A 26,453-nucleotide genomic window follows, 5' to 3' on the forward strand; every position below is an offset into this window, starting at 1 on the left:
ACACTATAGCTTATGGCAAAGCCGGATCCTTAACCCTCTGAGCAAGGCCAGGGATCAAACCTGTGTCCTCACGGATACTAGTCAGATTTGTTTCCGCTGAACCACAACAAGAACTCTATTTGTACCTTATTTTGAAAAACACTGTAGTTTTTTTTTTTTAAGTACCTCTTTTTTTAATTTTCTAAAAAATATTCTTCTTTGTTCTGGTTTATCATAGGATGTTGCATACAGTTCATGGGAGAACTATTCTTTATGCTGGGTGCCATGTGTAGAGCTAAAAAGAGAAGATTCTACTATGAAGAAAAAGAGGAGTTCCCTTTGTGGCTTAATGGGTTAAGAAGCTGACTAGTATTCATGAGGATGCTGGTTCGATTTCTGGCCTTGCCCAGTGGGTCAAGGATCCGGCATGACCCTGAGTTGTGGTGTAGGTGGCAGACGCAGCTCAGATCCCACGTTGCTGTAGCTGTGGTGGAGGCCGGCAGCTGTAGCTCTGATTCCACCCCTAGCCTGGGAACTTCCATATGCTGTAGGAGCACAGACACACACACACACACACACACACACACACACACACACACAAAAGAAAGAAAGAAAGAAAAGAAAAGAAAAAGAGAATAGCTATTAGGGGAGGGGCAGCCAGCATTTTCTACACTGCATTTCCTCCAACTCGACATCGCTGAAATCAAAGTATTGTCTCTCCCCCAGCATTTCGTTTTCCAGGAGAGTCCCGTCCTTTTCTGTCCCTGCAAACCCTAGCAGGGAGGCAATTCTGCGGGGCCAGGGTTGGCAAAGGGAGGTGTCACCCAAGGTAAGTGAAAGGGTGAGCAGAGAAAGGCTGTGCAATGAAGCAGGACCCCCGGTCCGGTCGTCCAAAATAGAGACCAAAGATCCCAAAGACACGTCCAAGGGGACCAAGTAGGGTTGAGTGTTCCCAAGCTAGGAACCAGGGTGCCTGCTGGGGTAGGGGGAAAGGGAGCTCTGGACCAGAAAGCACCAGACACTGACGCCCAGCCCCTCAGCCAGCTGCAGAGTCTGTGGAGTCCCTCTGGCTCCTGCTCACTCCACCCTCCACCCCTTTGTTTGCAGTTTCCTCCTTCTGGAAAGCCCTTCCTGCTCCTCCTCGGGGATAACTCTGTCATCCCTCAAGACGTGGATCAAGGGTCACCACTTCCAATAAGTTGTCCCAATGTCCCTGATGGGAGTCCTAATAACATCACACTGGAGAAGGGGCTGCAAGTGAGGCCCCAGAGTCAGCACAAAGTTCTGGGAGATGGGGCTGATTCTGGTGATTTGAGTGTCATTTGGAGCAGGGACTCAGGGAGGCTCAACAGGAAAGTGGAGCCCCAGGGCTCTCTTTTAATGAAGGAGCAGGTGCCCCCTGCCCATGCAACAACAGTGGCATGGCACCACCAGGACTGAGCTTTGAACTCCTGGCCACAAGCTGGGTGTCCCACTGCCAATGAGGAAAGGGATGCAGGTGGAGGCTGTGGACCACAGAGAGGAAGTCCAGCTGGGTAGGGCAGGCAGAGTCATTCTTGGAAGGAAGCTCTCACCTCAGGAATCTGGTAAAGGAACACTCCTAGACGCCTTAGTCCCAGGAGCCACCCACCTCCCATCCCTAGGAACGGGGAGGCAGGGCTGGATAACGAGCCAGGAAGGCTGCCTCCGGGGGCCTGGATACCATCCTCCCTTCTTCAGCCTCCTGCAACACATGGCACAGGCAAGAGCACGGACTCTGAGACAGCCACTGAATGGGTCAGTGCCCTGAACTAGCAGTGGGTCTGACTCGGGGCAGTGCCCTGTTATCTCGAGTATTTCTTTCTTTTTCTTTCTCTCTCTCTTTCTTTCCTTCCTTCCTTCTTTCTTTCATTCTTTCTTTTTCATTTTAGAGCCGCACCTGTGACATATGGAAGTTCCCAGACTAGGGGCCGAATCAGAGCTACTGGCCTATACCACAGCCACAGCAACTCGGGATCCGAGCTGCATTTCTGACCTACAACACAGCTCATGGCAATGCCGGATCTCTGACCAATTGAGTGAGGCAAGGGACCGAACTCACATCCTCATGGATACCAGTGGGGTTTGTTAGCATTGAGCTACAATGAGAATTCCCTGAGCCTCAGCTTTCTCCTCTGCAGAATAGGCAGAGAGTCCTTTCCCACCACCCAGGGGTGGGGGGGGAAGGTTGTGGCTGCATAAATGCAGGTAAGATAACCAAATAGGCACCAGCACAGCATGAGGTGCAGTCAGTGGGGGCTACTGGTGAAAAAAACACCCTCCCCTCCTGAGGCAGGCTGTGGGAACACACACCCTCCCTCTGGGGTGTGTGTCTGTCTGTCTGCTTGCCTTAAGCTCTGCAGTGGAGCAAGCAGCCAGACTTGGGCAGGAGGGAGGGGAGATAGACACTCTCTCCAGGGCTCCTCAGCACCCAGATGCTTAGGTGGAGGTGACGTGGCCTCAAGACAAACATCACCCTCTGCCCTAAAGCTGCCAGGTGGTCGCATGTCAGGCCCCGGGGGCAAGAGGAGCCTTGAGTTGTCCAAAGGGTTGTCCTAAAAGCCCCACCTGCGGGTGACCAGGGCTGGGGGCTCTTTGAGCAGATATAACACCCACAACAGGTTTGCAGGGGGCCCGAGGGAGGAAGGGAGCTGCCCACCGAGCAGGGCAGGGCTGGGGGCTGACCAGGCAGAGCTCTGTTCAGAAGCAGAGAAGGCAAACTGGGCTTAAAGGGCAGCAGATGGGGGCAGGTTATGGCTGGGAAGGGGAGCCTGAGAGGTCAGCCAAGGGCGAGCCACACCTGGGACCACTTGGCTCTTCCAGCCTTGGTAATGGAGGGGCCGTGAGAGGGTGGGGGTGATGAAGCGGTGGAACCAGACGGGCACTTCTGAAAGTCCAGCTGCACAAGCAGATGAATTGGAGGGACAGGACTGGGAGGGAGGGCTTCCCGGGAGGGGGTGGGGGAGGAGGGTTCTGAGCCAAGGCCAGAGGAGGGAGTGCGGCCTGAAGAGAGACTCCTGAGAGGACTGAGCTTGACGCTGATGCTGATGCCCTCGCCTCCCCCACCGGGGGCGGGGTGGGGGGGGAAGCAGGAAGCCAGTGAGGTCAGTGGGTGGGCTCCCATGACACTGGAGGGGGGGGGGTGGAAGGGCACAGAGAGGACAGCATAGGGCAGGGGCTCTGCAGGACCCTTGTCCCTGGCCACCTAGGCTCAAATCTTCTGATGGCAATTGAAACCAACCTCCCAGCGAGGGAGGATTAGGATTCCCTGGGATTGTTCACTGTTCTTTTGTGTCTGACTGGAAGCTGCCCAAGGGTGGGGCTGTGACGCCTGTGTCAGACAGAGGAGGCCTAGAATTGGGGGCGAGGGGGGACAGAGGGCTGCTAAGCAGAAGGGTGCCGGGGCTGGGGACCCCCCCCCACCCTCGAGTCTTCATTCCTGCTCAAGCCTGCTGCCTGGAGGCCTCAGAGGTGAGCCAGTTTGTGGAGCTGGGGGTGGGGGGAGGGATGCAGGAACTCCTGGGGTGGAGGAAAAAGAAAACAGAGCGCCGGTTGCGTTTGACGGGCTGGATCCTTAGCCCCTTCCCCGCACGCTAATGCACAGCCACACTTCAACCCTCTGGCTTTGCTCAGCCTCTGGAATGAGAAGAAAGCCTGCCAGCCCCTATCACACACTTGTCATACACTCACAAACAGACAAATATGACAGACACGCCCACACACAAAGACACATGACACACATATAAAATACATACGGGAGTTCCCGTTGTGGCGCAGCAGAAACAAATCTGACTAGGAACTGTGAGGTTGTGGGTTCGATCCCCAGCCTCGCTCAGTGGGTTAAGGATCCGGCGTTGCTGTGAGCTGTGGTGTAGGTCACAGGCACAGCTCGGATCTGGCGTGGCTGTGGCTGTGGTGTAGGCCGGAGGCTACAGCTCTGATTAGACCCTCGCCTGGGAACCTCCATGTGCCGCGGTGCTGCCCTCAAAAGACAAAAGACAAAAAAATTTTTTTAATAAAATAAAAAATAAAATACATACAGTCACAGTCACACAGACAGCGCCAAAGTTATACTTACATATGGACACAGACATACATATACATACAGTCATAGACACACAATGACACACTCACATATATACACACAAACACACCAATACACACACACCCATTTGGAGCAGCCATGGAGGCTGCTGATTGGACACCTTGCTGGCACATTAGCAGGGGCTGACATCTGAAAAAATGTTTTTAATTTCTTTTTAGGGTCACACCCATGACATATGGAAGTTCCCAGGCTAGGAGTCTAATCGCAGTTGCCAGCTGCTGGCCTACACCACAGCCACAACAACATCAGATCCCAGCCACATCTGCAACCTAAGCCACAGCTTAGAGCAACACGGGATCCTTAACCTATTTAGTGAGGCCGGGGATCAAACCCTCATCCTCGTGGATACGAGTCAGGTTCTTAACCCGCTGAGCTACAACGGGAACTCCACCAAAACTGTTTAATGCAGCAAACCCCTCACCTCCCACCTCACAGCAGGGAGCCCTCTGGAGCAGAGGCCCTGAAAAAAACAGCAAAAAGCTTAGGAGAGGTGACACGTAGGCTGAGAAGCCTTGTAGGTGGGCAAAGAGGAGGAGAGAAAGTGCCCCAGGGAGGGAAAATGGCCCCCGCCAAAGTTTGGGGTAGGGGTGAGGGCAACTGTGGTGCCCAAGGAACTGTGGGAGGCTTCTTTGGGGAGGAGGCTAGGAGGAGAGATGGGAGGCCTGCCCCCCAGCACAGAAAGACAAGCTCAGGAGCAGCCAGTGGCCCCATCGCACCTGTGCCCAGCCTAAGTCTCTGTGGGGACACACTACACAGAGGGAAAGGGGCCATGTCTAGGCCCTGCCAGAACCAGGACGTGGGGACACAGGAAGTTAGCTGCCTCAGAGGGGCCTAGCAACCAGATCTCCACCCTGCAAATCCCATTTGGAGGCCAGGCCCCCACATCCCCAAGACAGTATGGTTAGGAAAGGAAGATGTGAGCCCTCACAGGAAAGGGGCTGTGTACTCCTCGTGGGAGTTCTGAGTGATCCCTTTGCTTGGAGGGGGCACCCAAACAGTGAGAACCCGCCCTCACTGCCCCAGACTTCAGCGAAGACAGACCTAGGCCCCAGTCTGGGACTCAAAGGCCTGTCCTCACCGTCAATTTGGCCTCCTCTCTTCCCTGCCCCTGGAAAGCAGGCTAGGGATCCGAGGGGTGAAGGCTTCTGGGGCAGGGGCTGGCTGGAGGGGTCCGGCCAGGGCCACCCACTCCCAGCGGCTGGCTCCCTAGGCTGAGTCCCGAGGTGGCTTTGGGGTGGGCAGAGGAGCCCTTTGCAGCCGGGCCGCCGAAGGCCTACGAGGGTCTGGAATTCCTCTCCTCCTCCCTCCACCTCGCCTCCTCACCCTTCTCCCCACGCCACCCCCGGGGCCTAGGAGCGGGGGAGGCGCAGGAGGGGCGCGGGGAGGGGCTGGTGGACTGGAGCCGGCCGGGCCCCTCGGCTGAGGCCCGCGCTGCAGGCTCCGCCCCGGCCTCGCACATCTGGGCTGGAGCTCTGGCCCACCCGGCGCCGGCGGCGCGGCCATCCGGCCTGGGGGAGGGGGGGGAGGGGAGGGGACGGGGGCGGCACCGGGCGGTGAGAGGGCCCCGCGGCCGGGCGCACGTCGAGGGCTGCGGCCGCCGCGGTAGCGCACGGGGCCACCCAACCGGCCGCGGGCCCAGGATCCAGGCGTCTGGACCGAGGTTGAGCTGTCGGAAGGGTGGAGGTGAGTCCTGGGCGGGGGGGCGGGGGGGGGGGGGGTGGCTGCTGGGCTCCCAGAGAGGAGAAAGGCTCCAAGGTTTGCGGTCCCGTCGCGGGCTGGCGGCTGAGACCCCATCCCAAACTTCGCGACCCTCGGAGGCAGGACTGGGGACAGATCTCCAAGCCGCCTCTCTCCAGCAAGCTGAGGGTTTGGAGGGCAGTTGGGGTGCCGACCAGAGGGCTTCCCATCTGGGCTTTTGGACCCCACACTCGCCCTGCGGAGGGTGGAGGTCTGGAGGGAGGGAGGGGAGAGATTTCTGTGTCTGGGGGTCTGGTGTGGGGCTGAGGACTGCTCAGGCCAGAGGAGGACACCCCAGGGTTGAGCGTGTATGTATTTGAGGGGCTGCAGGCAGGGGGAGATCCCAGGTCCTGTGGTCCAGAAAAGTTCAAGAGTGGCTGGGATGCCTCAATGCCAGCCTGTGGGCTGGCCTTCTAAACAGAGACCTCTGCTTTCTCTCTGTGAGGCCAGCTTAGGGATCCAGGTGGTGTGAGGTCTGGGCTTCCTGAGGTGGCAGTGGAGCCAGGCTTAAAGCTATTGGGTGAGGGAGAGAGACTGGGAGGGAGGGAACTCTAAAATACAGACTCCCTGTGAGCCGCAAGGCAGCCCTGGATCCCCAGAAGGTAAGAGAGAGGTGATGAGGGTTCTAGGCGGATGGTGGGAGGGGCTTCAGGCCCCAGGCTGTATGGGACACAGGTTGTTTGTGAACTGGCTGCTCCCATGATGAGGACCCATGGGGGTGGGGCAGGATGTATGGAAAGAAAATTTGAGGACAGGGAGGGGCCTCCGGAGGCCATTTCTACCACCCGCTGCCCTGGCGCAGGTGAAGGCAGTTTTCTGACCCCACGGCCTCCTTCTGGTCTGCTCCTTGGGGGATTCTTTCTCTCTAGAGGCAGAGTGGAGCAGCCCGTTGGGTGCTGTTTCTTTTACTTTTCTTTCCTTTTTTTTTGGTCTTTTTAGGGCCACACCCATGGCACATGGAGGTTTCCAGGCTAGGGGTCAAATCGGAACTACAGCTGCTAGCCTACGCCATGGCCACAGCCTTGCAGGATCTGAGCCGCATCTACACAGCTCAGGGCAACACCGGATCCTTAACCCACTGAGCAGGGCCAGGGATCAAACCTGCATCCTCATGGACGCTAGTCAGGTTTGTTTCTGCTGAGCCACAACAGGAACCCTGGGTGCCATTTCTCATCTGTCCTTTGAGCCCTGGTTGGCTCAGTGTGTGGCTTGGGAGAAGTGTCTGTGGCCTCTCTCTGCCTGCAGACTGAGTCCTCTCCATTAAAGGGCTGGCAAGATGCTGAGAGAGGGTGGCGGATGGGATAGGCGGGGGACCCCAGAAAAGGCGGCCTGCAGGGGTATGGAGGTGAGCTGTAAATATTGGGTGGGCTCTTTGTCCTCATGGGCTGAGGACAGCTGTGTGTGGAGCCCTGAAATCCAGCAACACCACATGCTCCCAGTGCTCGGGTTGGGGGTACCCATCACCCTCAACCGAGGAAGAGATCCTTGGGGATTTCTCTCCACCAGGCAAAACATCCTAGGCTTTAGGGGACACTCTGGGATGGGAGTCTCCAGTTCCAAGACCCCACTGAGCTACACCCTGTCCTGGTCCTTGGTCATACCTTTTGGGTAGAAGTCAGGGCCAGCTGATGAGTAGAGGTTGCTGTGAGGCCAAGAACTAGAGGTCAGTCCACAGGCAAGGTTAAAAGGACAGACCATGGGCAGGGTTAAGGGTCTGTCTGTGGGTAGGGTAAGGGTCAGGCTGGGGCCAGGGTTTAGCCTGTTCTTGTAGCCAGGAAATGAAGTTACTCCCTGTGTAAATCAAAGCACCCCACCCAATTACTCTCAAACCCGTAAGCATCACCAATCTGAAATTAGTGGGCCCTTGGGGCAGGGAGCTGAGGTTGTCCAGAGTCCATGGTCAGCATTCTCCATAAATGTTTCTGGTGTGTGGGTGTGTGTACATGGTGGGGGGTGTCCTGAGCACATCGGGGCATGTGTGCCTGCTTGTGTGGCTGCCACCCCTGTCTACCTCCACCTCTCAGAGACTCTTCAGGATTCTCCTTCTTGGTACAGATTGATTCAGGGCCCCCTCCCTCCCTGAAGAACTCAGTAACTAGAATAAAGGTCTCGATGAGACCAAAAACTTCGGACAAGAGACAGTTCGGAATCCACATCATGAAGGGAAAGAATGCTGCTCACATCTGTCCAACGCTTTGCCTTTTTATATCAACCACCTTCCTTATCTGGACTTGATCACCCCAAGTCCCATGTGTGATCCATTTTCCTTATTTTTATCTTTTTTTTTTTTTTTTTTTTTTTTTTTTTAGGGCTGTAGCCACGCACATGGAGGTTCCCAGGCTAAAAGTTGAATCGGAGCTGTAGCCGCCAGCCACAGCCACAGCCACAGCCACACCAGATCCAAGCCAAGTCTGCAACCTACACCACAGCTCATGGCAACGCTGCATCCTTAACCCACTGAGTGAGGCCAGGGATTGAACCTGAGTTCTCATGGATGCTCGTCAGATTCGTTTCCGCTGATCCATGATGGGAACTCCATGTGACCCATTTTCCAGGAAAGGGCAGTGAGGCACAGAGGTAACATGATACACTCCAGCCAGGTGCCATCATAGGCCTTTTCGTTTTTGTTTTTTCATGGCATGCAGAGGCTGGATGGGGAATCCAGTTTCCAGACCAGGGATGGAAACTGGGCCACAGTGGTGAAAGCTTTGAATCCTAACCACTAGACCACCAGGGAACTCCCCTATCATAGGCCCTTCTCAGCCCTGAGTGTAGGAGCCTTCAGTCTGTCACACGCTCAGAGATGGGAGTTCCGTGGACAGCTTCACAGAGCTGGGGAGATTACAGACACTTGGTTTGGAGAGGGAATCAGCTTAGCATGATGATTCTGTCTTTTTTTTCTTGGCGGTTCTAGATTGTTTCTGCTCCAGATACAATAGCCTTGGTTCAGAAAATCTATTCATTCATTCAGCAAAGTGTTTCCCAGCACATAGTGCAGAACCTGGTAGGAAACAATGTTCAGTAAGTTTTTGCTGGGAGTCCTCTGGTGGCACAGCAGGTTAGGGATCCGGCATTGTCACTGCTGGGGCTCAGTCACTGCTGTGGCGTGGGTTTGATCCCTGGTCCAGGAACTTCCACATGCTGCTGGGCACAGCCAAAAAGAAAAAAAGTTACAAAAACTAAGTTTTTGCTGAAGAATCGAAACAATGTACAAACAGCCCTGAGAGTCAGCTCTCTCAGAGGGAGAAAAACCTGATGGCAGTGTTTGCCAATTTCTATGGTGTAATCACCATGGCTGATTTCAAGCTATCCATGTGATGTCTGTGAGTGCAGAATTGGGAAGAGATGCACAGAATCAGCTCTTGGGAGCTGGTGGGTACCACATCCAGCGTGATGCTCCATCACCCTGAGCTGGGCTCCTGTCCCTGTCTCTCAAGGCCCCTACCCACCTGCACTATTTCCTTTCCTTTTTCTCAGCATCTTCCAGCTACTGTACGAGTGCCCACAATCAACCCCTATGTTTCCCCTGATTCTTATGCCTGAACAGCCACCTCTGCATCTCCAGTGACGGGAGGACTGCATGTGTCTGGAAATCTCCATGGTACCGTCCATGGGGAAATCCTGGACATGTCTGGGAGTCTATCCATGGCTGGGCTGGGTTTTGAGAACTCTGTGTGAGCAAGGGTGTGTACGTGTGTGTATGGGTGTGTCAATGCCCAGCTCTGTGTCTGCCTGTGTTCTGTTAGCAAAACTTCCTGATCTGACCTTTGGCTACAGAGAGGGAGTGGGCTCTGGGCCACCCCCACCCTTGTTTAGGCTCACAGCTCAGGACTGTAGCCTTGGTGATCTGAACACTGGGCCAGGACACATTGAGAAGCACTTCTCAAAACTCAGGGTGTTCCCGGAGGTCCCATCGTGGCTCAGTGGTTATCGAACCCGACTGATATCCATGAGGACGAGGGTTTGATCCCTGGCTTCACTCAGTTTGTTAAGGCTCCGGCATTGCCATGAGCTGTGGTGTGGGTCGAGGAGGCGGCTCAGATCCCCCGTTGCTGTGGCTGTGGTATAGGCCTGCAGCTACAGCTCTGATTCAACCCCTATGCTATGGGTGTTGCCCTGAAAAGACAAAAGACAAGACAAAAAAAAAAAACCCAACTCAGGGTGTTCCCAGCCACCTGAGATCTTGTTAAAAAGTAAGTGCTGGAGTTCCCGCTGTGGCACAAGGGTTAATGATCCGGCTTGTCTCTGTGGAGGTGCCAGTTCAGTCCCTGATCCCTGGCCCAAAGTGGGTTAAGGATCTGGGGTTGCTGCAGCTCTGGTGTAGGTCATAGGTCACAGCTCTAGCTAGGATTTGATCTCTGGCCTGGGAACTTCCATATGGAAGAAAAGAAAATGAAAAAAAACTGTACCCAGCACATTGTCCCTTTTCCCCGCCAGCCTGTGCTCCTGGCATTCTGCTCCTCACCCTCTCTCTCCTTACTTGAACCAGACAATGTCACCCTTGACACCTTCTTCCTAACCTCCCAGGTCCATTCCTGCCATCCTCCATCAGCCTTGTTGACTTTAACCTCTGCCTTAAATGTCTGCACTTCTGTCTCAAGACACACAGCCCCCACCATTATCTGCTGCCTGGAGCAACAGATGGGCTCCTGCCTTCGTGCTGTCCTGCTGCAATCCAGGCTTCACATACAGCCGGAGGGGCTTTTTAAAACACAGATGTAGTCATGCCCCGGCCTCCACTCTGCAGGGAATGTGTCCGTCTGTGTTTGAAGCCACTTCAAACGCTTCAAGGTTTGAGATTTTCCCCTCCATGTAAAACCAGATCTAAAATTGGGTCCAGGCATTCCCGTCATGGCTCAGCGGAAATGAATCTAACTAGCATCCGTCAGGACTCAAGTTCAATCCCTGGTCTCGCTCAGTGGGTTAAGGATCCGGCATCGCCTGTGAGCTGTGGTGTCGGTCATAGACTTGGCTTAGATCTGCTGTGGCTGTGGCTGTGGCGTAGGCCAGTGGCTGCAGCTCCAATTTGACCCCAGCCTGGGAACCTCCATATGCCACAGATGCAGCCCTAAAAATACAAAAGACAAAAAAAAAAAGCAAGTAAGAAATTAATGTTGTTAGACATGATAATGGTGTGGTGATTTTTTTAAAAAGTCTCTGTTGGAGAGGCACTGAAACCTTTATAGGTCAAGCAACATGATGTCTGGGATTGGCTTCAAAAGGACTCCAGCCGAAAGTAAATAAATAAAGTAAGTAAGCGTTTGGTGAAGGAACAAAGGAGCAAATACATGCCATTCTGCTTGTCCATTCCTGTTCACAGCCACAGGGCCTGCAAAATGTTGGCTGTCCCGGAGCTGGGCCTGCAGGAGCTGTACATCGGTAAGACCCTCACCTCTGCCGCAGCCCCCCTCCCCCTGGCCTTCAGACCCACCCCCAGTCTGTCCACATGCCTCTCCCAGCAGAGGCTCCCCTGAGCTGTTCTGTGTGTGTGCTGGGGTGGGGCTGGGGGGTCAGTGCACATGGGATTGCGTACGTGAGAGAATGTGTGTGTCTGTGTGTGGGCGCTTAGCAGGCATGTTCATGGAACCCCCAAGTGTCTTCATGTGTGCGTATGTAGGGCAGGCTTGTGTGTAATGTGTGTGTGTGCCTCTGCCTATGGGCAGGTCTCTGGGCACAGGGTCTTGGGTGAGCGTGTGTGTGTCTGCACAGAGCTCTCTTTGTGGTTGTGAGTGTCTGCCTGTGGCCTGGTCTGGGAGCAGGCTCTGGTTTCTCTGCGGGGGTAGGAGGCCAGGAGGCAGGAGGAACACGCCACAGGAAGTCCATTCACAAAGACCTGGAGGGCTGGGCCTTCCTTCCTGCCTCGCTTCCCAGGCTCAGGTCATAGCAACTTGGCTGCTCAAGCTGGAGCTGGTGGTAGGGCCCAAGCCTACTCTGGCCACCTGAGAAAAGGGGGCTCTGGGAGTGTGACTGCCATGTCTGTGCCCCTCCAGCTCCTCAAGATGGATGCCAGCCCTGTCCAGGCATTTCCTAGGGTCCCCTTCATGCCCAGCCCCTCACGTATGTTCGTGGGGTATCCCAAGGCCAGGGGGGGCTGGGAGCTGTCAGGGCCACGCGGCTGTGGCTGAGGGAGTGCAGGCCCTGGCCTGGCTCCGCCTGAAGCCAGACAGACCTGTCTGATTTGCCCATGTGTCTTCATGCCAGACCCCATCTGTCCTCCAGCCAGCTCCCCCTCAACCCACACAGGCATCTCAGGGCAGCCCCAGGGCCCCTCCCAGGGGCCTTAGCAAAGCCCCGTGTGGTGGTGACAAGCCACCAGCCCACACCTGGGGAGCTTGTCCAGCCAGGCAGGCCCTCCTGCCCCCAAGCTGCCTGAGCCTCCAAGCCAGGCTTTGGGCTACCTTCCAGGAGCTGCATTGCCTCTTCCCCCCAAAGGTCCAGCTCAGGCCTGGGCCTGGGAGAGGATCTCAAGGGGGCCTCCTGCCCCCAAAACGCTGGCTCCAGGTCTCTGTGTGCTGTGGGGGAGGGGGTGTTGTGGGAGAGGGGGAGGCTTGGCATCTGACTTCCCCGTGGGGTGGACACCCCTCAGCTCAGGGCTGGGCCAGGGGAGATGCTGGGCCTGACCTGGCCCTTGGGAGTGGGGGGCGGGGGGCAACACCTTCGAATCCTGATTAGAACCATACGGGGGCAGAGAAGCAGCCCCACCTCGCAGTCAGGTCTGTGGTTCCCCCACCTTTTCTGGTTTCTCCACCCTCTACCTTCACTCCAGGACCTCACCTGCCTCACCCCTCCTGCCCTTCAGTGTCTGCACCCGGTCTCCCGCCTTGACAGTGCCTCTCTGTCTCTCCCCTCCCCTGCTGTGTCTGACAGGTGCTGGCGGAGACAGTGGGTCCCTAGGGGAAGCATGAGTCACCCCTCAGGAATAGGTCACCTCACCTGAGGCCAGGCCCTGAGCCCCAGTGTCCCCCTTCTACCTTGGTCCTGTCCTTCCCACCCTCCCTCCCAAGTCCCAGTCCCCAGCAGGGTGCCCCTTACCAATGACTGATGGAGAACCTTCCAGGCCTGGGGCCTGGCTGCCAGCCCCTTACTCTGATGGTGCCAGAGTGACTTGCCCTCTCTTTGCAGGTTCCAGCCCAGGGCGGTCCCCAGTGCCCAGCCCACCCGGCTCCCCAAGGACCCAGGAAAGCTGTGCCATTGCCCCCCTCACACCCTCACAGTCTCCAGTAAGAGCAGGGATCAGGGCGGTGGGTGGCCTGAGTGATGGAGGGGGTGTGTGTCTGTAACGCGTGTGTGTATGTGTGTAGGTGCCTGCCTCTGCCTATGGGCAGGTCTCTGGGTACAGGGTCCTGGGAGTCTGGTGGCTGATGTCTGGCAGAGCCCTGTCTGGGGCTGGGCTGGAGATGTCACCATGCCTCCTACCCCTACACACTCCATATAAGTTCTCCTCAGAAGGGTTGGCCTTAGGCGACCTTGGACCATAGGGGTAACCATCCTCTGGAGGCGAGCCCTCTCCAGGATGACATCAGGGACCACTGGGGAAGGTGTACTTTCTGAGCGAGTGGTTTTGTAGAGCACTGGCCCTACCAGACTCGCTTCCCCTCCTGCCAACAACAGCCCCACCTTAGTACAAAGTATATATTGGGAAGAAGAAATAGTTTGGCAACTGCTCTCTTGAAGTATCCAGGACATAATGACTACCGCCAAGCTCCCTGGGTCACCCCACTGGGGACCACCTCACCCTAGTGATCCAGCCTGGGGACCTCCTTTTTCTCAGGGAGCCCAGGCGAGGCAGGGACCACTCATGGCCCGTGTATGGGGCCTCTCTTCTCTGTTACAAAACTGGACAGAGTCTGGCTGTGTCACTGTGACCACAAAGAACAAGAGAGTCCAATATACACAGGTCCATGTGCTATGAAGTGGCTTTGAGCAGCAAATTTGCTCCCAGCTGGGCCCAGGCTGTGACATGGTGTGAGGTGGGGCTGGGGCTAAGGGAGCCCAAACGGAAGGAAGGCAGAGAACCAGAAGCAGGGAAGCAGAAGCTCGAGCCCACCACAGCAGAGGGCTGCCAGAGAGGCCTTAGGCTTTTTGAGCAGTCAGCATCTCCAGGGCTCAGCCTGAAGCTTAGGAGGTGGGGGGCAGGTTGGGGGAACCAGGCAGACGGGCAGGTGGGGGTGGGTCAGGGCTGATCTGGACCACAGCCGGCAGGTGGGGAGGCCTCCCACGTGCAGGCAGCTGGCCCTCCGGCTGCTCTCTGACCAGGTCTTGCACTTACAGAAGCCCGAGGCCCGGGCCCCGCAGCAGGCCTCCTTCTCCGTGGTGGTGGCCATTGACTTTGGCACCACATCCAGCGGCTATGCCTTCAGCTTTGCCAGTGACCCTGAGGCCATCCACATGATGAGGTGAGGGCAGGGGCTGGGAGACTGGTAGAGGGACACTATACCTTGGGAGGGGCCTCATCCCAGAAGTACTGTCACTGAGGAAACATGGAGTCTCCTAAGAGCTCCTTCCACCTCTGATCTGGACTCCCCACTGGAGCAAAAGTTGGAGGTTGGGCCCCAGGCCTGAACCCTCAGCCCCAGTTGGGGTAGCTCTCTAACCTCTGTGAGGAATGTTGGGCTTTGTTTTTAATTTTAAATTTTTTTATTGAGATCTAACAAACATACAGTAAAATACACAATCTTTTTTTTTTTTTTTTGTCTTTTTGCGATTTCTTGGGCTGCTCCCATGGCACATGGAGGTTCCCAGGCTAGGGGTCTAATTGGAGCTGTAGCTGCCAGCCTACGCCAGAGCCACAGCAACTCAGGATCCGAGCTGCGTCTGCGACCTACACCACAGCTCATGGCAACTCCAGATCCTTAACCCACTGAGCAAGGCCAGGGATCGAACCCGCAACCTCATGGTTCCCAGTCGGATCCATTAACCACTAAGCCACAACGGGAACTCCCACAAATCTTTTTTTTGTCTTTTGTCTTTTCAGGGCTGCCCCCGCGGTGTGTGGAGGTTCCTAGGCTAGGGGTCTAATCAGAGCTACAACTGCTGGCCTACACAGAGCCACAGCAACGCCAGATCCAAACCACATCTGTGACCTATACCACATCTCATGGCAACACCGGATCCTTAACCCACTGAGCAAGGCCAGGGATCAAACCCGCAATCTCATGGTTCCTAGTCGGATTCGTTTCTGCTGCACCAGGACGGGAACTCCCAAAATACACAAATCTTTTTCTGGGCTTGTGGCAAACACACACATGCACACATATATGCACAAACATGTGTTTTTAAAATAAGAGTGGGATATCATACAACTTGCTTTATTTTAAGCTTACAATGCTATTTTGTAGATGTTTCCTGTGAATACAGAGAAAGCTACCCTTTTTCTATTTTCTTTTTTGGCCGCCCCACAGCACATGGAGTTCCCAGGCCCGGGATCAGATGCAAGCTGCAGTTGCAGCCTACGCCACAGCTGCAGCAATACCAGATCTTTTAACCCACCCGCCAGCTGGGGATTGAACCTGTGCCCTGGTACTGCAGAGACACTGCCGATCTCATTGCACCACAGCAGGAACGCCTTGTTTTCTCTTAATAGTGGCATAGTATTCCACAGTGTAGATGAGTCATATTTTAGCCTTTCTCCTATCAATAGTTTTGAGGGAATTTTTTTCTTCTCATTTTTCTCTATTATGCTGCAATGAATATCCTTCCTTGAAAACTTGTGCCAGAATTTCTATGTGGTAGATTCCTAGAGGCAGATTCCTAGGTCCAACACCTCAAGTGAAATACAGAAAGTGAATGATCAGAAGGTTAATCAACAAAATATTGAATCATTATGTGGTATACCTGAAACTAATATAATGGTATATGCCAATTAAACATCCATATTAAAAAAAAAGGTTAACTTAGTTGACAAGTCACCTAGTTTTTATGAAAGAGCTATTCAAAAAATCCATTCTGATGGATTTTGTTGAGTTTTGTTTGAACAAAACATTTGTTCGACACTCTCCTTCAGACCTTAAGACCCTGATCTTTTAAATGTATCTTAGTGGGGCTGAGGCCAGTCAGTGGAAGTCTCCTATAAGAAGACCCCAAAGCTCCCAACCCAGACTGGGATAGAGGATCAGGGGGCTTCACCAGGGCCTGGGAAGCTGGATGGAAGAAAGGATGGAGAGACAGGCAAAAGGCCACTGCCCCAAAGATACAGGGGCCTTGACCTGCATGAGCACAGACTGTGCTTCCCTTTTCTCTGCTCCCTCCACATCCACAAGAGGCCACATGGACCCTTAGAGCTCTGGACTCTTAGAGCTCTCTCAATCCACAGGGTATCCCAGCATGTTAGCACACACAATGAGGCCACCCTGGGCCCCAGGCTAGGGTGAGGACACATGAAGGGACAATGTGGAGGTAATAGTCACAGGAAGTGACTGGGAGACATCCTGGCCTCCTTCCACGCCCTTATTACCCCCCCATCCCCCAGCCACCAACCCCCATCATTCCCATCTCCATATCTCCGTGATACCCATCCACTTCTCTCCACTGCCACCCCCCTCAAGTTCAGCCCTGCACGCTCTCACTTGAACTGTTGCAATATCCTCCTCCCTAGTTTTCCTTCTCCATCCTCTCTCCCCGCCAGTCTGTTGCTGCATTGGGACCGGTGACCGATCTAAAGGCAACTGTGGTCATGTCTCTTTACTCCCCTACTTAAAACCCACCAAGATAGAATTCTGATAGGTATTTCTTTTTCTTTTTTTGTCTTTTGTCTTTTCAGGGCTGCACCTGTGGCACCTGGAGGTTCCCAGGCTAGGGGTCCATTCGGAGCTACAGCTGCTAACCTACACCACAGCCCAAGGCAACGCCCGATCCTTAACCCCCTGAGCGAGGCCAGGGATCAAACCTTCGTCCTCATGGATCCTGGTTAGGTTCGCTAACCACTGAGCCACGATGGGCACTCCTCCCTGATAGGGTATTTCATACTCCTCCCTAGTTGACCTTAACCTTCCTGTATTCACCCCTGTTTTGAGCCAACATATGGCTAGTTCTCCCTGCTCTTTCACACCGCTACGCTTTTGCACATGCTCTTCCTTCCTCCTGGATTCCCAGTTCCTTTCCCAAAAGGCTGCAGTGGTGAGCCTAGCCTCCAGGACATCAGGATAGGCAGAGGAAGGGGAGGAAGGATTTGCCAGGCCAATGAACTGGGCAGAGAGTTCTGGGTAGAGGTCCAGATGATGCCTGCAGATAGGGAAGTTTGGAATCTCAGGTTTTGGGGGGCCTTCTGGAGGTACAGTCAGCTGGTGTATGGCTGCTGGGGTGAGCCAGCTAGGAGTGATCATGAATGCCTTGAATGAGTTTGGCCATGGAAGATGACCTAGAGGAAGGCAAATTGGCTGGCAGCCTCCCCCAGGGTCCTGGAGAAACACATCAGAAGGCCCAACCAGGCAGATGAATGATGGCTTGCTGCTGCTTGTTAAAGAGAAGAAAGCGGAGTTCCCGTCGTGGCTCAGTGGTTAACAAATCCGACTAGGAACCACGAAGTTGCGGGTTCGATCCCTGGTCTCGCTCAGTGGGTTAAGGATCTGGCATTGCTGTGAGCTGTGGTGCAGGCCGGCAGCTGTAGCTCCGATTAGACCCCTAGCCTGGGAATCTCCATGTGCCACGAGTGTGGCCCTAGAAAAGACAAAAAAAAGACAAAACCAAAAAACCAAAACAAAAAAGACAGGAAGGTGAGGTCACATGGTATATCTCATGGGAGGGAGCAGGAGCTGAGAATATCAGATGGGACCCATGGCCCCATGGATTAGAGAGAATCCCGTGAGCAGTGCTTATGGAAATTTCAGTGGATGCTAAGCACCGTATGCACAAGAACTCTAAGACATAGGTAATATTATTATGCCCATTTGGGAGTTTTCAGTGTGGCTCAGTGGAAACAAACCCAGCTAGTATCCATGAGGATGCGGGTTTAATCCCTGACCTTGGTCAGTGGCTTAAGGATCTGGTGTTGCCTCAAGTTGTGGTGTAGGTTGCAGACGCTGCTCAGATCTTGAGTCGCTGTGGCTGTGATGTAGGCCGGCAGCTGCAGCTCTAATTTGACCCCTAGCCTGGGAACGTCCATAAGCCAAGGGTACAGCATGAAAAAGCAAAAGAAAAAAAACATTATTATTCCCATTTGACATATGAAAAGACTGAGGCTCGGGGAAGCCAGGTGGCCTTCCCAAAGTCACACAGCTGGTCCCAGAGTCAGCATCCAAGCCCACGAAGGGAGGGTTACTGCTGATCACACTGACAGCCCTGGGCCTCCACAGGAAATGGGAAGGTGGGGACCCAGGCGTGGCCCACCAGAAGACCCCCACCTGCCTGCTGCTGACCCCAGAGGGTGCCTTTCACAGCTTTGGCTATACAGCCCGAGATTACTACCATGATCTGGACCCTGAGGAGGCTCGTGACTGGCTCTACTTTGAGAAGTTCAAGATGAAGATCCACAGCACCACCGTGAGTCACATTCTGGCTCAAGGCCCTGCTCCAGCCTGGGAGGCAGGGCTAGAAGGGAAAGAGGGGAAGGAGGCCTGTGGAGGGTGGGCAAGGCTAAAAGGTGAGGAGGGACCTGGTAAAGGAGTAGCTAAGGGGGCAGAGTTTGAACATAAGGGATGGAGGCGTGACCAAGGGCTGAAGAGAGGGTAAGAGAAGCAGGGCTACGAGAGGGGCTGGGGCAGAACTAATATGCGCTTTGAGCCAGAGTGGGACAGTGCCAAGGAGGGGAGGCACCAGGAAATGGGGTGAGTATAAGAGATCATCAGGAGGAGTTCCCGTCGTGGCTCAGTGGAAACGAATCTGACTAGCATCTCTGAGGACACAGGTTCGATCCCTGGCCTCACTCAGAGGGTTCAGGATCTGGCGTTGCCATGAGTTGTGGTGTAGGTTGCAGATGTGGTTCAGATCTGGTGTTGATGTGGCTGCAGCTTAGGCCAGCAGCTGTAGCTCCGATTAGACCCCTAGCCTGGGAACCTCCATATGCCGCAGGTGTGGCCCTGAAAAAAAAAAGAGAGATCATCAGGAAATGGAGGCAGGGGAGTTCCCTTGTGGCTCAGTGGTAATGAACCCAACTAGTATCCATGAGGATGCGGGTTTGATCCCTGGCTCTGCTCAGTGGGTTAAGGATCCAGTGTTGCCGTGTGCTGTGACGTAGGTTGCATATGCGGCTCAGATCTGGCATGGCTGTGGCTGTGGTGTAGGCCTGCAACTACAGCTCTGTTTCGACCCCTAGCCTGAGAACTTGCATATGTCACAGGTGGGGCCCTAAAAAGCAGAAGGAAAAAAAGAAAAAAAAGAAAAAAAATGGAGGCAGAGCTACAGCCTCCTTCAGAATCACCCTGTGTCCCTGCCAGGATCTCACCTTGAAGACCCAGCTAGAAGCCGTAAATGGAAAGAAAATGCCAGCCCTGGAAGTATTCTCCCATGCCCTGCGCTTCTTCAAGGAGCAAGCCCTTCAGGTGCGTTGTGGCCCCATTCCTGCCTCCTGGGGCCAAAGACCCCCCCAGGTCCAAACTTTCCCTTCAGCCCATCCCCTATCCATACGGTGGGTCATCACTGCCAGAGGTCAAAGGTCATCATCTCCAGTCCTCTGCCTGTCTGGTAGAGACTGCATCAGCCCTACAGGTGTTGGGGAGGTGGGGGCAGGTGGTATTAGAATTCTTCCACTTCGGCTGGGAAGTCCTTCCTGGGGCCTGATTCGTTCCTCCAGCTCCCATAGAAGCTGAAGACACTCCCCCCAAACCAAGCCACCTGTTCCCCTCACTGCCCCCTCCTGCTCCAGGAGCTGAGGGAGCAATGCCCGTCGCTACCGGAAAAGGACACTGTGCGCTGGGTGTTGACGGTGCCCGCCATCTGGAAACAGCCAGCCAAGCAGTTCATGCGGGAGGCTGCCTACCTGGTGAGAACATGCAGGCCAAGCCATGGACGCTGCTTGGGAGGGCCCCGGGCATGGCCCAGTACCCTCCTTCACCCAGCAGCCTCGGCACCACAGGGTCACTGTGTACAGGCTGCCAGTCGCACCCTGTTGGGCATTTGGGGGGGGGGGGGGCCTGCAGGAACATAGAGCAGAGGGACAAGAGGCACAGCCCAGGCTAGCTGAAACAGTGTCTTAAAGCAGGTTTCCTGGAGTTCCCGTCATGGCACAGGGGAAGCGAATCCCACTAGGAATCATGAGGATGCTGGTTCGATTCCTGGCCTTGCTCAGTGAGTTAATGATCTGGCGTTGCTGTGGCTGTGGCATAGGCTGGCAGCTGTAGCTCCAGTTAGACCCCTAGCCTGGGAATCTCCATATGCCATGGGTGCGGCCCTGAAAAACAAAACAAAACAAAAATCAGGTTTCCTAGAAGCAGAGCCCGGGATGGGGATTCTTGTGCATGTGGTCTCTTGAAGGACTCTCAGGAGAAATGGGAGTGAGGAAATCAAGACAGGAGAAAGAGCTGAGCAGGGATATGGTCTCAACTGGAGCCGAGTCTCACCCTGATCCCCCAGAGAGTTCTCGAGGGAGCATGCACCAGGATGCTGGCCATGATGGGGCAAGGGGGGCAGCTTTTTGCCCATCCTTATCAGTCTGTCATTGGTGACTGGGGGAGTGAGGTGGTTCCTGTTCACCTGAGGGCTATTCTCCAGAGAAGGAGCAGTGGTGGGCCCCTAGCAGCCAACACTCACAGTAGCTGGGCAGGACACCAGGCACCCACTTCAGCCAGCGCCAGTGTTTTCAGAAACCCCATCCCCACCACAGCCTCAACCATTGTAAGTTCTTGAGCAGGGGAAATGAGACCATGAAACTATGAAGGGAGGTGATTTGGGCCAATGTTTGCGGGCCTTCCTGCCGTAAGAGATGCCGAAAGTCTGGGAAAAAAGGAGCTGCAGCTCAGGTACCCCCACTTCAGTGGAGATGGGGGGAGGCTCGTTGTTTGATCTTGCCCCGGCCCCAAGGCTTTGGAGGACACCCTGGTACCTCCAAAAAAGATCTTAGGAATTCCAGTGCCCCCTCCCCTGGAAGATACAAGGTCCTCAACCCACCTGGATGTCAGGCATGCCCCAAGTGCCAACATCTGCGGGTACCTACACTGGCCTCTAAGGCCAGCCAGGCATCCCCGGCCCAGAGACCAGGATAAAAGCATGGCTGTGCCCAGCCAGAACAAACACCCCCTACCAGTGCCCCCCTGCTGGTTTATCCACTCTGTTTCTTCCCACACTGTTCCCTGGCTGGCAGCTCAGGAAGGGCTGGCCCTGGGCAGGAAGTCTCAATACCCACCCCTCCCCCTCCCCCACCTGGTCAGAATCTGAGGAATCCCACAAAACCATAAAGCACTTCCTACGGGGATCCGGGGCCCTGATGCAGGAAGTAACAAATCTCAAGTGTTTTTATCCCCCACAACTGGCCTGTCTTGGTGCCTGAAATTTCACTGTTGAAGTTTCTTTCTTCCTGTATCAGATTCCCTGGGAACAAAGGACTCCTGAGAGTGAGAAGGCCTGTGGCCACTCTCACCAGCCTGATGGAGAACGAGGGTGCAGTGAGCCAAAGGGGATCCCTCACCATCTCCTCTCACTGATGGTCTGGTCATTACCCCCCCACCCCAACATATGTGCTAGAGTCACCACTGACCCCCTTGGCCAGGGCTCAGCAGGCCAGCCCAGCACCTGTGAAGGGGACCTTGCTGCAGCCCAGGGCAGATCCTAGGTGCTGTAGGTTTCCACTCTGTCTAGAGTCTCTCCCTGCTGGGCACCTCCATGGCATCCTCGGCTGTGGCCATGACCCTCCCCAGCCTGGTCACAGGGTGCCTGGGAGACAGCTTCAAACGTGTGCAGCATGGAGAGGCCTAGCACGGGTGGTGTATGATGGGAAGGTGGTGAAAGCCCCAGTCACCTGCTCTGAGGTGCCATTTCAGTGTAATGCTTGGCCCCTGATGCTCCCTGACCCTGCCCACCACCCCTCCCCAGGCAGGACTGGTATCAAGAGAGGATGCAGAGCAATTACTCATCGCCCTGGAGCCAGAGGCTGCCTCTGTCTACTGTCGCAAGCTGCGTCTGCACCAGCTCCTGGACCTGAGCAGCCGGGCTCCTGGCAGCGGGCGCCTGGGGGAGCGCTGCTCCATTGATTCGAGCTTCCGGCAGGGTGAGCCACCCCCAGTGGTGCTGCCCAGTGGTAGCCTTGGGGATTTCACCTTGCCCTAGAGTAGCAGTGTCTGAGGACAACAGGACCCAGCCCAGCACTGAGTCTGAGAGTGGAGAGGGTGATGGCTTACCCTGGAGGGAGATGCTGGGGTACTGACAGAGGGTGCTCTGAGCTGGAGGTGGAGGTCTTTAGGAGCTTTCTCTTAAACAGCCACTGAATCTGTTGCCCTTCTCCTGGCACATCAGTTGTCCTCCCCCATCAGCCCCAAGCTCCCGCTGCCAGGACTGGGCACTGAGACGGCTATGGTCAACCTTGGTCATCCTCCCAGATGCCATCTCCCATGACAGGGAGAGGCCCCAGGACCTCCCCTACCAGCTCCTGCAGACCTTCATAATTCTGATTTTGTCCTGGCTGGAGCTCTCCTGTGTCAAGGGAAGGTCCTGCAGCAGGCAATATTTCCCCTTAGATACTGGTCACAGTGCCCAATTACCCCATTTGGTTTTTCTGGACCCCTTGGGGTTCAGCAGTGCCCTCTCCCAGTTAGGAGTGGAGCAGGAGTTTTAGGAGCCCTTGCTGCTCCAGATGCTCATGGATGGTGGGAGGCTGGGAGATTGAGCGTGGTAGCTGAGGCACCTCCTTCTCACTTCACGGTCCTGCTGTCCCTCAACATCCAGCCCGAGAGCAGCTTCGAAAGTCGCGCCATAGCCGCACGTTCCTGGTGGAGTCAGGCGTCGGAGAGCTGTGGGCCGAGATGCAAGCAGGTGGATGCGGGGGAAATGGAGGGATATCCTTTGGGCCCAGTGGGGCACCATACTGATGTGGAAGGACATTTCCAAAGTCAGCTCTGGCCCCTAGGAACCACCCTGCCCTCCCCGCCCCTTCCAACTCCATCATCTTTATCTAACCTGGTAGACTCTCTCGCAGTTACCTGCGCCCCACCCCCACTCACATCCATGACCCTAACCCCGACTCCTCTGGAGATGGAGTTGCAGCACCCTAGAACCTCTTTCCCCCACACCTTGTGCCCCTGCCTGATGACCTGAGGTTCGAGCGCCTGAAGCCCCTTTCAGCCCATCTCCACCCCACCTCCCGACCCCCCGCAGACAGGGCTCGGGACCTGGGGCAGGACTAGAGGCTGGGTGAGTCTAGAGAGGGCACAGAGCTGAAGGTGTCACGAGTGTGTGCTCACGCTCGTCCCCCCGCAGGAGACCGCTACATGGTGGCAGATTGCGGGGGAGGCACCGTGGACCTGACCGTGCACCAACTGGAGCAGCCCCATGGCACCCTCAAGGAACTCTACAAGGCCTCTGGTGAGTAGCCAGGCCCCATGGTACCCAGCGCGGCCTGGCCCCGCCATCGCCCCCTGGCGGCGTAGTGGGCACTGACGCCTCCATCGTCCCCTGCTCCACCCCAGGCGGCCCCTGTGGCGCGGTGGGAGTGGACCTGGCCTTTGAGCAGCTGCTGGGCCGCATCTTCGGTGAGGACTTCATCGCCACCTTCAAAAGGCAACGCCCAGCAGCCTGGGTGGATCTGACTATAGCCTTTGAGGCCCGCAAACGCACCGCAGGCCCGCACCGTGCGGGGGCACTCAACATCTCGCTGCCCTTCTCCTTCATTGACTTCTACCGGAAGCAGCGAGGCCACAATGTGGAGACCGCCCTGCGCAGGAGCAGGTGGGCCCAGGGACCGCCCCCCCTGCAGTGGGCGGGGCATGAGTACTCCAGCGGGGTCTGCGGTACAAACCCGGGCAAGAAAAGGCAGACATCTATCTCCGCCGCCCCCCATCCCCACAGCCACACAAACACACACCTCCTGGCAAGGCATCTGGGTTCCTTCGCCCGAGGCAAAGGGAGGCTCCTCTCCTGAGACCTCATACCTGGAACTGGAGCAGACCTGCATCTAAAGCCCCTGAGAGTGAGGTTGGCATAAGACAATATACAGTCAGGGCCCAGGTACATCGGCCTGGAACACGGGTAGGACCAGGACCCTGACCCATAGGCTTGTCTCCTTCTCCACCTACAGTGTGAACTCCGTAAAGTGGTCCTCCCAGGGGATGCTCAGGATGTCTTGTGAGGCCATGAACGAGCTCTTTCAGCCCACAGTCAGCGGGATCATCCAGCACATAGGTGAGCGCCTGAACTTGGGTCCTCCACCCCAACATACACACCCAGATGCGGGAATAATCCCCCCTAATAATGCCTGGGAACCTTCCCATATCTGTACACTAGAATGAGACCCAGAATCCTCTGGAACACCTGGAGGACGCAGTGCAGTGGAGACTGATAGGACGGAAGGATGCATAGTCTTACCAGGTTAAAGAACCTCTGGTGCCTGTTACCCCAAATGAGGTGATAGTAGGTTCCCCAAACTGTTACTCATATTACTCTTAAGAAATTAAGAAATATGTAGAGTACAATGTCTTGCATGCAGTAGGCATTCACTATGTGTAAATGCAGATCCTGATCTCAAGCCCTCCACCTTGTGGTGGGAAAGTAGGTAGCGTTGGGGAAGCAGAGCCCATGAAGATTGCCGGGGTCCCTCGTGAAAGTGCGCTTTGTTTTTTAAAATCAGAGCTGGGCTATCGTTCTATCGTGAAATGGCTAGTTTATGGTTGCCCAGAGGGTACGGACGGGCAGAGGAGAAGTGCCAGTGGCTCCTGTGCACTCTCTCTCTCCCCGCTAGTCCCCCGCCCTTCTTCTTACCGCCGCCCTCCACCCCTGTCCTGCAGAGGCGCTGCTGGCGCGCCCCGAAGTGCAGGGCGTGAAGCTGCTGTTCCTGGTGGGCGGCTTCGCGGAGTCAGCCGTGCTGCAGCACGCGGTGCAGGCGGCGTTGGGCCCCCGCGGCTTGCGCGTGGTGGTCCCACACGACGTGGGCCTCACCATCCTTAAGGGCGCCGTGCTCTTCGGACAGGCACCCGGTGTGGTGCGAGTGCGCCGCTCGCCGCTCACTTACGGCGTGGGAGTGCTCAATCGCTTCGTGGCTGGGCGCCACCCACCTGAAAAGCTGCTGGTTCGAGACGGCCGCCGCTGGTGCACCGACGTATTTGAGCGCTTCGTGGCCGCCGAGCAGTCGGTGGCCCTGGGTGAGGAGGTGCGGCGCAGCTACTGCCCGGCGCGCCCGGGCCAGCGGCGCGTCCTTATCAACCTGTACTGCTGCGCCGCCGAGGACGCGCGCTTCATCACCGACCCAGGCGTGCGCAAGTGCGGCGCGCTCAGCCTAGAGCTCGAGCCGGAGCCCGCGGAGGGCGGCCCCCACGCTGCCGGAGCGCCCCCTGGCCGCCGCGAGATCCGCGCCGCCATGCAGTTTGGCGACACAGAGATTAAGGTTACTGCCGTCGATGTCAGTACCAATTGTTCCGTGCGCGCCACCATCGACTTTCTTTCCAATTGAGGGCACGAGCACGATGCCAGCCCCACCTTGGCCCAGCCGCGCCCTTTTGGCTCCAGGGCCTGGGGAGCCGGCTGGGGCCATGCTGCCCCGGGAGATGAGGTCGCAGGAGGGATGGGTAGGGACACATCCAGAAACTCTGGCTTTGGGATTGGGGCCTGGTCCCATGACTGGAAGGTCGAAGGGCCCTGTCAAGGACTGAGATCAAGACGACTTAGGTTTCTAAGACGGTGTGCCCGCAGGGAGCTCTTGATCTGGAAAGCAGAGAATGCCCCAGAAGAGTAGAGTCCTGGTCTGAACTGGGGGCCAGGGGGGGGAGTGGGGAGGGGGGTTGGGGTGGAGGCAGCTGGGAGAAGCTAAGCAACGCTACTGCAGGTGAGGCCGCAGGAGAAAGGAGGCTGTGCAGGGCCTGGGCCTGGGGGCAGAGTGCAGGGATTGGCTCAGCCTGTGTAAGGGAGCTGGGCAGCACAAAAACAGGAAGGCGGACCTGAGAGGGCTAGAGGTAAAAGGACCTTCCTTCCTGGGTGCGGTACTGACCACCCAAGTATGAACGCTGAGGAAGGGTAGTGGTAGGTTCTGAGAAGGGTGCAGGGTGAAGGCACTTATAAGAGGATGTGGGGGAACATGTTGGGGTGTTGGGGGAGGCTTTCCTTTCTATCTGAGAAGGTCCCAAGGCCAGCCTATAAATGACCCACTTGAACTCTATCCAACCACCTAAGTGGGGGAGGGGAGGGAGGGCAGAGGGGGCACTGAGGGCTGGTCCCACCTCTGCCCCCTCAGCTCTGCTGGCAGCTCAGTGTACCTGCCTGAGCCCCCTTGGGTGACAATAAAGCATGCTCAAGGTGAAGCCATAGCCTCCAGGTACCTCATGAGAGGGAACCCCAAAAGCAGAGTTGTGGAGAGGGGCTGGGAACTGACTAAAAGGAGGTGCTCCTGTCTCCAGGTCAAGCCCCCTAAGCTGAACAACCGATTCCACAGACCAAGCTCTGACCTGGGCAGAAGGCTCCCCATTCAAACTCCGTCTTGGCGACTGTTCCCAGGCCTAAAATGCCACCACCTATGCATACGTCTTTGGGGGGTGGGGGCTGTAAT

At 55.9% G+C, this 26,453-nt stretch overlaps 1 protein-coding gene across 2 annotated transcripts; it reads left to right on the forward strand.

Moving 5' to 3' along the window:
• Nucleotides 1-3,143: 3,143 nt before the first annotated feature.
• HSPA12B (heat shock protein family A (Hsp70) member 12B) lies at nucleotides 3,144-26,208 on the forward strand. Of its 2 annotated transcripts, none has more exons than XM_047771524.1 (13): nucleotides 3,144-3,468; nucleotides 11,160-11,218; nucleotides 12,962-13,059; nucleotides 14,111-14,235; nucleotides 18,130-18,316; nucleotides 19,210-19,314; nucleotides 19,638-19,754; nucleotides 21,800-21,974; nucleotides 22,649-22,735; nucleotides 23,180-23,284; nucleotides 23,389-23,647; nucleotides 23,997-24,100; nucleotides 24,703-26,208. In XM_047771524.1, the coding sequence occupies exons 2-13, from the start codon at nucleotides 11,176-11,178 to the stop codon at nucleotides 25,362-25,364; spliced, it is 2,067 nt and encodes a 688-aa protein (XP_047627480.1). In that variant the 5' UTR covers nucleotides 3,144-3,468; nucleotides 11,160-11,175; the 3' UTR covers nucleotides 25,365-26,208. The 2 variants fall into 2 exon arrangements, with proteins under 2 accessions (XP_047627480.1, XP_047627479.1); XM_047771523.1 differs by lacking the exon at nucleotides 3,144-3,468 and adding an exon at nucleotides 5,656-5,785.
• Nucleotides 26,209-26,453: the final 245 nt, after the last annotated feature.

Source organism: Phacochoerus africanus, chromosome 3 (assembly GCF_016906955.1).
Source record: "Phacochoerus africanus isolate WHEZ1 chromosome 3, ROS_Pafr_v1, whole genome shotgun sequence".
Taxonomy (NCBI): Eukaryota; Metazoa; Chordata; class Mammalia; order Artiodactyla; family Suidae; genus Phacochoerus; species Phacochoerus africanus.